This window comes from Hetaerina americana, unplaced genomic scaffold (genome assembly GCF_022747635.1).
Source record: "Hetaerina americana unplaced genomic scaffold, ioHetAmer1.1.p SCAF_3, whole genome shotgun sequence".
NCBI classification, from domain to species: Eukaryota; Metazoa; Arthropoda; class Insecta; order Odonata; family Calopterygidae; genus Hetaerina; species Hetaerina americana.
In genome coordinates this window covers 3,916,251-3,929,011 of record NW_027286874.1, presented here as the reverse complement: position 1 = coordinate 3,929,011, position 12,761 = coordinate 3,916,251, and the positions used below count along the sequence as shown (strand labels likewise).

The window sequence follows — 12,761 nt, the reverse complement described above, 5'->3', positions numbered from 1 at the left end:
TTCTAGCTGAAGATTTGCATATGAAAAGGGTTGCAGCCAAATTTGTCCCTCGCCATCTCACTAACGAGCAAAGGGAGCGTCGAGTTCAGGCATGTTTTGAGCTTCAAAATCAGCTCGAAGAGGACCCTGATTTTTTTTTCAAGGTGATTGCTGGTGATGAATCGTGGTGCTATGGACACAATCCTCAAACGAAGCAGCAATCAAGCCAATGGAAGACAGCTGGCTCTCCTCGCCCAAAAAAAGCTCGACAAGTGAAATCAAAAATCAAGACAATGCTCATTTGTTTCTTCAATTGCAGAGGTATTGTGCACTCTGAGTTCGTTCCCCCTGGTCAAACTGTCAACCAGAAGTTTTACCTGGAGGTTTTGAAGAGATTGAGGGAGAGTATCCAGAAGAAAAGAGCAGATCTTTGGCACACAGGCGACTGGTTCTTCCATCACGACAACGCGCGGGCTCATACCGCCCTCTCCTTGATGCAGTTTTTGACAAAAACAGCATGACATCGATTCTTCACCCCCCTACTCACCAGATTTAGCTCCCTGTTGACTTCTTTTTGTTCCCCAGACTCAAAAGGGGCATGATAGGAAAGCGTTTTGACACCGTGAAGGAGGTAAAACAAAAATTGCTAGAAGGCCTAAAGGACATCAAAATAAATGAATTTCAGAAATGTTTCGAACAATGGAAGCATTGTTTGGAGAAGTGCCTTGCGGTCAATGGGGAATACTTTGAAGGTGAACAAAAATTGATGTAAATGTATTGAGAACTAAAGAATCTATGACAACATTCCAGTTATTTTAGGGTCCCCCCTCGTATGCCAATAGCTGGTCAAAACAATGCTAGCAAGTTCAATACTTTGAAACATAAATACCATATTTTCCCATCCATAACGCACACATTATCTACATAAAACTGTTCAGATGATCGAAAAAATGACGATAGGCGTTATATACTATTGAAAATTGAAAAAATCCAAACATAGATGCATTTTTATACACACATATCTGATATAGACGTATTTTTACACACACTATAAAAATTTTTACGCCCATATATATATATATATGTAAATACAGATGCGTGGCATCTATACAGATTCAAGATAACTATGAAGCCCTGGTCACGCAGTATCTATACAAATTCATGATAACTACAAAGTTCTGGGGACGCGTTATTGATGGGAAAATACAGTAATACACTGATGGCACTCATTGTGACCACAGAATTTCACTTTTACATTTTATATGTCAATAAAATCCAAAATTAATATTTTTGTAAATCATTAAAGAGTAGTATATAACTTAATACAATAATACATTCAGTGAAGTAAAACACTGTTAGCCCATTGATCAAGAACAAATGCATTTGAATGAAAGAAAGAAACCATTCAGTGTTTTGATGCCCTGATGCAGGAAATAAAGCCTATTTAGACTACTTCCTCCATTTATTCCTAGTGCCAGGTTCGATAACCTGCTTTTTGCAGGGATGAAGTTTCATCCTACTTGTTATTAAATGGCAGTTAAGGTGGAGAAATATCTTCTTCATCAATCTCTATCTGTTTATGACTCTATCTCAATGACATTATCCTCCTCAACTGCATCTTCATCCTTTACATGGTTAAAATTAAAAACAACAATTCATAAATATAACTTGTCTTTCTTTACATTACTTCAGCATAACTAAATTACACACACATATCACTCATTTGAATAATTGTTCATTTAAATATAGATTCAATAGAGATTATGTACAGAGGCTCTTTGTTTAAGTTTAACCCGCCAAATCATGAGAGGCTTCAGCTAATTTTTCACCCAGTTATATTTCTGCTTCTGTTCCTTCGTTAATACTGTGTTTGCATGGATCTAAGACAATATTTTTTTCTTCTTTTCTTGACCTTCCAAAAGTAAGAGCGAATTCTATTCTAAATTATTTGGTAGGTCAAAAATACATGTATCTCAACTTTGACACAAGCTCATTTCGGCTTCATACATGGGAGAGGCAAAATAAAAATTAAAAGTATAATGTGTGTATCTGTTTTATACTTAATATGCCATACCCTTTGAAAAATTTTTAAATTGACATGAAATCACAGAGTGAGTTAAAAAGGAGCTGCCAAACAAAACAGACTTCACTACAAACTCCTGTGCTAGTCATCAAGAAAATAATTCATAAACAGGCAATTATTAGGCAAAGTCATTTCAAATTTGAGACTGATGGGTGAATGGATATCAAAGGATACCAGTTACATTTTAATTTAGCATATCAAATGTAGAACAAGTTTCTACACAGGTTTTTTATTTCTTCTTTGAAAATTTTCATAGGAGGGCACCCATACACTGGGCAGCCAGGATGTGGAGATCAGCCAGTTGTTTGAACAATATCCAAGTTTTTATGGCTGTTGAGGTCAGACAGTTAGGCCTAATTCATGCTGTCGGATGGAGAATTATTTACTCCCGCTAATCACCACAACCATAACATCCAGTGCACACTTGGTTCAACTAGTTTGCAATGTAACTCAATTAAAATAAAGCATTAAAACTCCATAAGTGGGACAAATACCAAGTTCATCACAACTGTGAAATCATGGGCACAAATGGGCATGGGGAGGAGGACCCTATAGAAAAAGTGAAGGACCAAGGCCCCAAATACTACACTCTCATCTAAAAGAGGCAAAATGGGAACGAGAAGATGTTATCTCGTACCTTCAGCATGATATTTTTATTCTTGATCATAAATAACATAGAAGTCTTATTATACATGGAATTGATATGGAGATACATTACTTTCCATCAGTATTACACTGATTTTTCTCAAAGACGCAAGACTGAGGCATTAATGAGCTGTAATAATAGATTAGTAAATTAGCTAAGTTTAACTCAGGATAAATGCAAAGAAATATTTCCTTAGAGAAAGGTTACATCAATGTACACTTTGAATGTTTAAGTCTATGGTGATATTTGATTTGACAACTGAACAAAAGAAATAGCACCACTCTGTTAGAGTCTTTATTCAAATATAAGTAGTATTCATGTTATTTGAGGTTAAAAGAGCCTTGATTCCAAATATCTGTTCACCCTGTCACTTCTGTGTTTCACTTGAAACACTTTAAAGCCTCAGCACAATTATGATTGAATTTTTCAGGTAAATGGCATGAAATATGCTTGCTCCATAAATAGGGGATAATCAGGATTTTTAAAGGAATAATTTTTCCTGAAAATATGATTAAAAATCGGTATCAAATGATGTTGAAAATTGTACTATCCTTTTATTTTCTTTACTTTTTTGATCCTCTGATAATTGCAATATCTCAAAAATATAAATTCACTCTCTCACAAAAAGCTACATAGCAGCATTAGATTTAGGGGATGCTATCGACAGCCAAGGTCATTTGTGCCATTAGGGATGGATGGGAATGGAGGAAAAGTGGAGAGAAACCTGGCGTCGGCATTGGCCTACTCTTAATGAAAGGCACCAAGGGGTCGACAGTTCATCTGATAGACAGCATACTCACTTAAAGTGCTCTCCACAAAGCACCTCAAGTGGGGATCAGGATGTCACTGAAAACATCTGCAGTCTCCAGGATTCGAACCTGGGCCCTCTGGCCAGAAGGCCACCACATCATCCTGATCCTCGTTACATGCACGAGTCTCACCTGCCACCCTGTCCCTCAACTCCAGAGCATCGAGGGTGGTCGAGCCAGGGGGTGGGAAGAGTGGTGTCCGCAGCCCAACAGCCGTCTGCATGCCCACCTGCCGCCCCCCTTGCTGCATCTCCACATACTGCTCCTTGCCACCACCGGAGGGAGACACGGCAGCAGTGCCCAGCACCGGCATGCCCTGTGTGCCGCCCAGCACGCGTGGGAAGACCAGCTTTCGTGGTCTTGCATCCTCTTCAACTGAAAAAAAGGCAACATTTTACGCATTGACCAAGAGGAAGTGCCACCACGTTCATGGCATTAACACCATCAGGCATGCACACACTGAGGGCTTCATGAAAGAAGGACATTTCCAACAAAACGGCAACCTTGGGGAACAATGAAATTTATGCACACAAAGCCATTCAGATCTGAGGTGGATATTCTCCACAATGGCTAGAATCTTGCAGTTTTACACGTAACATTTCCAATGCAACTAGTAAACATGTAGTTTGTCCTATCACTTTCATCACAGTATGTTGTAATGCAACAGAAACTAGGAGCAATAAGACAATATTATGAGTGATAACTGTTTCTTTTCATTATTAACCATCAACTGCAATGTAAACCAAAAAAATTTAACAATGAATATTTTACATACAGACCTACAAATTATTATGGCGAGGTATGGCAAGCCAAAGGTTTCAGAGATCTCTCCAGGTAAACTAATGCCAAGTCTTACCTGTCCTCCTTACATAAAGCCCACAATTTTAACCAATGATCCACAAAAATTAGCTATTATGTACCAAATGGTGTACATTCCTGAGGCAAATTAAGTTTAATTGAGGAAAAAGCTCCATAACCAACACTTTGGATTACAGGATACTATTATAGGGGAATGGAATGCCCAGTAGCATTGATGAAGCACTTGAAGAGGTAAGGAGAGAGCTGCCGTTTCTGTGAAGGACAAATATACAAGTCACAACTTATTAGCTACAGGAATGCACACACTATACATTCATCTTCAAAGCCATGCATGGACCAAAACACAAGAGGGAAGGAAGGCATCACACAAAGAGGATGCAAAAGAAGTAGAGATGAGGAGTGGTGGAATGGGAAGCCAGCTATGGGCGGGTTGGGAAGGCCATGGAGTAAAGGATTTCAGTTAGTGGCAGAAGCTGATTAATTCTTCATTCATTTAGCATCATGAGCAAAAGAAGGGAAATATTTGAGAAAGTATATTAGGAGAAATAGCAATGGAGGAAACATTTGTAAGAAAAAACTGGTGCACTGGCGTACAGAGTAAGGAGTGAATGAAACAAATAATTGACACATAAGTCTGTTGCATGAACCACTGAATTGAACTTTAAGATTTTGAATTGAGGGCAGACAGATGGCAGTTGTGGTGTTCACCACAGGTAGAAGATCATCATCACATTGAAATATACACCCTAAGCTGCAAATTTAAGCCCCACCCAATGGAGCACCAAGGTCCATTTCCCAACATGTTTGCTGGAAAGTGTGGTAAACAATGAGTAATAATTAGGTTGGTGCCTAAGGATGTAAGATTATTTTTATAGTGGGTCAAAAATGACAACAAATGGGAGATCAAATTCGCAAAGTGAGGAAAACTTGTGACAGACCCTAGTAGAGTACACATAATTTTTAAAATGTCACCTTCATTAATTTATGCATTACAATAAAAGTTTTATTTATGATTTAATCATACATATTTGCAGAGTGCGGATCTTAATGTTACCTTCAAAAATATAGAAAACCGGGCCACTTGGCAATAATCTCTAGGCTTTCAGAATTTCTTCATCTATAAGCTATTTAATAAAAATTTGACCACCTTAAACTACCATAAAATAAAAGAATTATTACACCAATAACCAAATCGATTGTGAAAACTGCCTATGATGTGTCTAATATTAATGAAAATCATTAAATGCAAGATGATGACAAATACATTTGGTGCTTCAATTCCAGGTTCTATCAACAATATTCACCTTAAACTTTGCACACATAATAGGTGTCATAAACTTTTTCAACTGATGCCCACTCCCCCACCACTCCCGGGATAGGGAATCTGACATCTGGCTAAAACAATAGATGGGAGGAATAGGATTGAGTCTATTGCTCTCAGAACACAACAGCATTTTAAGATTGCAGCAGGTGCATGATTTTAGATCCATCCAACAAACTTCATCAATTTGGATACACACTTGGATGCATCACAAAAATTGGCAATGGTCATTTCCATGAGGTCAAATCAGGGAGTGGAGAGGGGAAAGAAAATGTTTTTTTTCTCTCCTGACACTTTTGGTGGCCCGTGAACCCCTTGGGATCCCTAAGGGGTTCTTGGCTTGCAATCAGGTGTGCCCCAGGGACTGCACTACTTAGAGTTGACACAAGGCAGGACTCAAACCTATGACCTTTGACTTTAGCAGGTGAGTGTGTTACTCACCTGAACAACTAGGCTGGAATGAATAAAGATGAATGTATCAGGTGTGAATGTTTATCTTCATTTGGTGGGAGCTTAAGATAAAAGGTCTCCAACGAAACCCCAGAGGGGAAAACAGATTAAGTTATCCAGCAAAGCAACATAATTTACAGGGGTATTATTTTCTTTCAGTCTAACATATATTCCATACGTGTATGTGTATCATGTATTTCTTCTTTTGATCATAAGAATTGGGGCATGCTTTGTGAGTGGCACAAATCTTATTTTTTGGGCAACAATTTCGTTGTATTTTAATTTTTCAAAAGGGATCAGTTAGTAATATTTTCCCAGGGTGTACAGATTGAAATGTTTAATCTAAAGAAGTTTAAAGTTTGATGAGGGCTGCTAGATGACATTAGAAGACTGACTAGAGGCATCCATTAAATGAGGAACACAATATATTCTTACACTGTTCTTTATTTTGATGCCTAGTACCAAAATAAATAACAGTGGAAAATGCATTGTGTTCTTCTCTTAATGAACATGAAATTCCACGAAGTTGAGCCATAAACAATGGAATACAGAAGGCATCCAATTGGAGCACCTGCTATTCTGCTGCAAGGTCAAGACTACTAAAAGGAAGTAAGCACCTCAACAATTATCTCTTTATATTAATGGTTGCTACACTTGTTGCTTAAAACTTTTATTTACAGCTACTACAATAGCATTAAATAATTAGCAAGTAGCACCTATTCTCAAAGAAAAAACAATTATTAATACATACTCGCATCAACATCAAAATTAAATATGCTATCAAAAAATGCAACACAATTGCAACAATGGTGATAAATCACTGCTTTGGTATTTTGTACTATTAATGTTTGCCATAAATCCCCATTGCCCCTTTGTCTACAGTAATCAACAGACAAGAAGTATTCCAAAGTGATGCCATCACCAGAAAAAGCTACTTTGTGGGCACATTAGTTGCCTGTGCCTGCAGGGGCCGAAACACACATTTCACAGTTGTTACTCCTGAATCAAAATCCTCTGGAATCCACTATAAATGGTCCATTTGAATTTTTTAATCTACCACATTAAGTGCAATGACTAGCTACAGAAATTCTGTCGCCCATGCAACAAGAAATCTTTTGTGCAATCAAGGCCCTACAACTTCCCCAATCATTTCAAGGAAGGTTGCAATTGAAATAAGGCACCACAGAAAAGAAAGTTAACCAAATCTTTCTATTTCCAGGTAAAATTAGCAAATCAATAAGCCATCCATTACTCCTACCAAATGTTAGTCAAGTTTATGGTGCACTAAAGGAAGTTACAATGTTATTTACAGTGGAGAAGAATTGCATAGGAGCTGCAATACCATACAGCTTTGTCCATTGGGCATATTCATGGGTATTTCCAATAATTACCTCATGGCTAGTTCTGCTGACAAGTGCTCCCTCATTTCTAATTATAGCAATGGTCTATGACCATTAATACCCAAGGAAATTCAAATTTATATATTAGAGGGATAAATAGAAAGAAAAAAGAAGATCTGAAGGAGGAGCACCGAGAAAGAATGTACAGATTAGTCAAGAGAAATGAAAGACCCAGTATGATTGCTGTGAGGACTAACAAGACCCAGTGATAACGATTAAGAAAAAGAGGCACTATACTATTAGGACCAGGAGATGGTGAATTGGGGTCAAGTCCATATGCAACCGCCCTCAAGTACTTGAGCGTCTCCCCTGAACCCTTCTCGCAGACGTCCTTTGGTGGAGATGTGCAAGGATTCCCCGTTGCTAGCAAAAGCTGTAGATTCTGCGCTTTGCCGAGCGTGATGGGCAGCTGCTTCAGTCGATTGTGGGAGCAGTCCAAGGCTCTCAAGGCAGAGCACAGGCCAAGGGCAGAGGGGAGCACCTCAATGGCATTGTGTGAGCAATCCAGGCGGGTGAGCTTTGGAAGCAGGTGGGTCGACTCTGGTAGGGCTTGCAAGAGGTTGTTTGAGAGGGAAATGTCACGTAGGTGAGGCAGTGCAAGCAATATGGCATCGCTTATGTTGGCCAGACGGTTGTGACTGAGGTCAAGGGTAACCAGATGGGGGAGGCGCTCCGGGAGGCTCGGTGGGATGTCTGAGAGCCAATTAAAGGAGGCATTAAGGCCAGAATGCAGGGTAGGGGTGGCTGGCAGGGAAGTGGAAAGGTTTGTCAGACTGCCTTGTGGTACCAGGCCTAAAGCGTGCTGCAAAGATTTGGTTAAAAATTATCAAGCTCTGGATGGAGTCTATGAAAACCAAAAAAATAACCGTATTGAAACAATCATGCAAAAGTAATAAACTTGTCGGCATGTAACATTGTATTATGTTTTTATGAGATCTTTGCAACAGAGTCTGTAAAAAACTAAATAAATGTTGCTCATAACCGTGAGGTCATGAATCATTATTTTAAATACTTAGAAGTTTCCAGTTGTAAACATGACATGACAATTCGTCCTCACCTGGCAGTACTCTTCGTAGTTCACATGAAGGCTCAAATCCAAAGTACCCCTCTGTTTTTGCAGGTGGGCTAATTCTGGGGTATTATGCGTATTTCCCATTTCTTCTGTTGGCTTATCGAAATCATAAAAGTAATAATATACACCACCTTAGTTGCTCTTGATCGCTAATCACAACAGAAAACCATACTTAAGTATCACAACTAACTTGGCACCGTTCTAGGAGGAAAAATACAAAATATATTCATATACGGTAGATGGGATGGCAAATGTTTTGTTGCTAGCTGGCAATACGAAACGAACTGCGAGACTGGCCACGTCAAACTTAACGACAACGTATTTTCTTTCAGTTGCATATCCTACGTCCCCTGCTAGGTGATAATGCTCCTTAAGATATAACTACTGGGTCACTTGTGTCACAACCAATCAAAATACCGAACTGATGTTGTCTGCTTATGTCCATACGACGCTGCTTTTCAAGTCAGCAACATACCACATCTTGCACATAAAACAAAATACTTCCCAAACCTCGTCATCCCACCAACTTATACCCAGTAATCGTCGAAATGATTCTCATTTTATACTGGCTTACACAAATTGTTTATTTACGCGTTTCTCGCGTGCGAACGATGAGAATAATAAGTGCCCACTGTAAAAATTTCCCACAAGTCATTCTTGTGTAGTGCGTGATAGTCTACTACAGGAGCAAATTGTCAGTTAAGTTTATTTGAAATTGAAATTTAGTTATCAGCATCAAATTTATCATACACAAAGTTGAAAAATGTACAAAATATTTTAATGACCTTGTATGTTCCAATAACCCTCGGGCACATAAAGGAACAGAGTAAAGTAAAAAATCAATTAGAGCACTACCACTGTATATGATGAAATATAAATTGAAATATTTGCAACTTTGCTTGGACGTTTTAAAAAAATTGAAAAATGGTACAGATATAATGCCTGTGCAACACATGATGAGTAATAATGAAAATTAAATAATAGCAAATGAATAGGGTGATAAATAATCATTTTGGACATTTTTTAAGATAACGTCACGAGCACTTTCTATATTTTTTTTTTAATCCGAAAGATTGAAAATATTTCATGCCATTATCTGTTTTTTGAGCTCAGTATCAATGAATTTAACGCCATATTTTGCTGAGAGTTAAGTGCAGACATGTATGTTACTGGAAGTTCTTGTGCTATGGACATTACCTATATGAGCATTTAGAATCAAGTTCAGTATTTGAGTGTATTAGCTTAGCATGCTTTAATTGAAATATATGGGTTACTGAAGAAAGTTGAACCATAGGTTTTAATGGTCAGACATTAGACACTTGATGAACTCTCATAGTGGGTGACAAGGAGTCTGAACTAGACAGAATTTTGAGGGCTCTCTTTGCTAAACTGCTAAGACATTAAATACATCCTTTCTGCACCAGCGATCTTCAGACCTTCAACCATCAAAAGTCTTAAAAGGAAACTCAGAAAGGTCCCTGGCTAGTTTATCATACATATTTTGTGGTGTATTCCCTGTTCAATTTTGAATTACTATATGAACATCAAACAGTTCACCTAATTGTTTCTGCATTTCTATAATTGCAGGACATTCAGGAGTCATATAATTGGAGGGAGGAGTGGAGAATGGAGGTTTAGAATGAAAGAAAAAGAGAGTAAATTGTCTACAGTTAATATCTGAGTTCTTGTGATTTTTTCCTGTTTTTTTAATCCAATCCATTTTATTTTGCAGATTGTTGTTGCATTTGTTTTTTGTTAAAAATGACAGATCATCCATTAAGTAAAATATAAAATTTCTTTTATCATTAAAACATGTTCAAAATGATTGTCTGGAAATTCTTATTTCTTTAAATTGTTAAAACAGTTGTAATCTATGTCAATATAATAAATAATTTTATAGAATTTTACCCTTGTCTCTTCTTCAGCTGAACCCAACTTTCTCCTCTTTTCTCCAGTGGCTTTTTCTCACTTGAATTGCTGTGAGAGTGGCAGCTGTCAAATCACGTACATGTTGGCCAGAAAGGATGGGGAGTGGGAGGAGATGAGGAGGTTCGAAAAAGTGGAAACCCCTCGACAAAGTATGGATGTCTGAACTAAAAGCCTCCACTCATACTCATCCAACCCATATTAGCCCTCTGGCATGGAAAAATGTTTGTATTGACCAAAAAATGGATTTGGATAACATCTCAAAATTTCTACATCTCAATCATACTCATCCATTTTATATAATGAGTTGTTTCCATTCCTACCAAAAAGTCTTAGAAAAATTTTATAGAATTCAAAATACTTATGAAATGTTTCGGTTGTGTACTATCTAAGGGAATGATATGTAAGTACTATAATCTCCATTCTTACTACAGTATAAATACTTACACAATCAAAAAAATCCATTGAGAACAACCACTAAACATTTAAAGGTATATTGCAGGTATAGTGTTAAAAAAATGATCAAATGTAATATTGTATGGGCATTAAATAATTTTACTTTAAATAAATATGTTAGTTTGCTGTGTGCTTTGCAATTATTGATGGCTTTTTTAAATGTCAACGGTAAAAGAGAGGGTACATCCAGTAACGGCTTAAAGAGAGATGCTGAACTTATAAAAAATGAAACAATAAATATATTGCTCTTGAATTAATTCTATCTCCACTCCTTATTGCTCAAAGTTTCTCCTTACGATAACTCATTTAAATATTTGCTGCCATTTATTAGCAAAATATCTTGCTCATTTTCGATTTTGCTCTGGGGTACAAGTTTGTTCAAACTACTGTAAAGACTGAAGCCTTAAAAATCTTGAGTCCAACCAAATGTTATGTTCACACAACTTGAGGCTAATCACACTAGAAATCACTATTACAGAGCTACTAAGAGCTTGATTTTTCAAATTATCATTATATTCCTTCATCTAGTCAAAGTGAGTCTAAATTAATTTAGGGTATTAGAAGGTTACAAAACCATAAGTGACTCTAGTGTTCAGTCTTCTTCCTCAAAAATGTACTCTTTGCAAATCCTGAGACTTGGGGGAATTTATCTTGATATTAAGTCATTAGCATCATCACAGAGTAGGCACACTACCCACAAATGGCCCACATATCATTATTTTTCTGCATTATTCCATAGAAAAATCCATGGTTAAATAATTTAGAGGATCACCACTAGTTTTATCTCCACGTATCTGAGATACTTAGCTTTATTCAAGGGAGAATTGAATTTATCATCGTAGGTCATTATAAGTAAAAAGAAAATAAATATAAATGCACTTGATGTACACCTGTGTACTACCAGCAAACAAATAAGATTGTTAGTGTTAGGAAAACTCTTTGGGCACTCCTGTCCGCTGCTTGCACCTTTCTAGTGTTGCGTCTTAGGAATCAAGATGGTTAAAATGGAATTTGCACAATCTTTCCATGGCAATATGATATTTCACTGATCTTAGGAAACAGCCTGGTGGGTCAAGGGGATGAAATTCCAGGGTAGAAGGTATACATTTTTTTCAGGAATTTTATCCTAGAAGTAAGGGGTTATCATTAATGACATAATTGTGCATTTTATGCCACTTTTTGACCACTCCTCACCATGATATTTGATGGTATATGAATTGAATTCCTTCCACTATGGAGGATGGGGAAGAGTTCTACATGACATGGGCAATTTTATTTAGTGGTGAGGTCTCACATAAATTCTTTTAGGGGACTAGATTCTGTGGAGAATGGTCTAAAAAATTTACATATACAAAAATTATTTCAAATGAGAGTGGAGATTGAATCAGAGAGTGAATAAAATGCTATAACCAATGAAAGATACTAGGGTTTTGCGGTAAGCACCCTCCATTTGTATGTACCGAGCAAAGTTGTGGGGAGAGCCGAATGTTTGCTGTATTGATACACACACTAGTGCAGTACACCTTGAGCTGCAATGCTTGGAAGGCCACGCCCACGGCAGGCCAAAACCTAAGTTAATTTCTTGAGAGCCCTTGTATTTTTATTCATTTTGGTTTAATGAAATTAAAATATTTCGACTTTATTACTTTTTCTCACTTAAATTTGGCATGTATTTTCATCAGCTTATCATTTACAACAAAATTTGTTGCTTTCAATAGTTTTTGTGGTCTCCCTTCCCCATTTTAGAATCCTGTGCACCAATTTTTTTTTGACTGCCAGCCCCTCAACTTTAGGGTTACT

General features: G+C 37.3%; 1 protein-coding gene across 2 annotated transcripts in view; it reads right to left on the bottom strand.

The window, feature by feature from the left end:
• LOC139690204 (uncharacterized) overlaps positions 1–9,298 on the bottom strand; it is a 33,233-nt gene extending 23,935 nt beyond the window's left edge. For both annotated transcript variants that reach the window (XM_071587498.1, XM_071587499.1), the window contains exons 1-3: positions 8,565–9,298; positions 7,745–8,309; positions 3,650–3,892 (exon numbers count right to left, since the gene is read on the bottom strand). In XM_071587498.1, the coding sequence (XP_071443599.1) occupies positions 3,650–3,892; positions 7,745–8,309; positions 8,565–8,663 (907 nt within the window). In that variant the 5' untranslated portion in view covers positions 8,664–9,298. The remainder of the gene's footprint in view (positions 1–3,649; positions 3,893–7,744; positions 8,310–8,564) is intronic.
• Between the last annotated feature and the right edge of the window lie 3,463 nt (positions 9,299–12,761).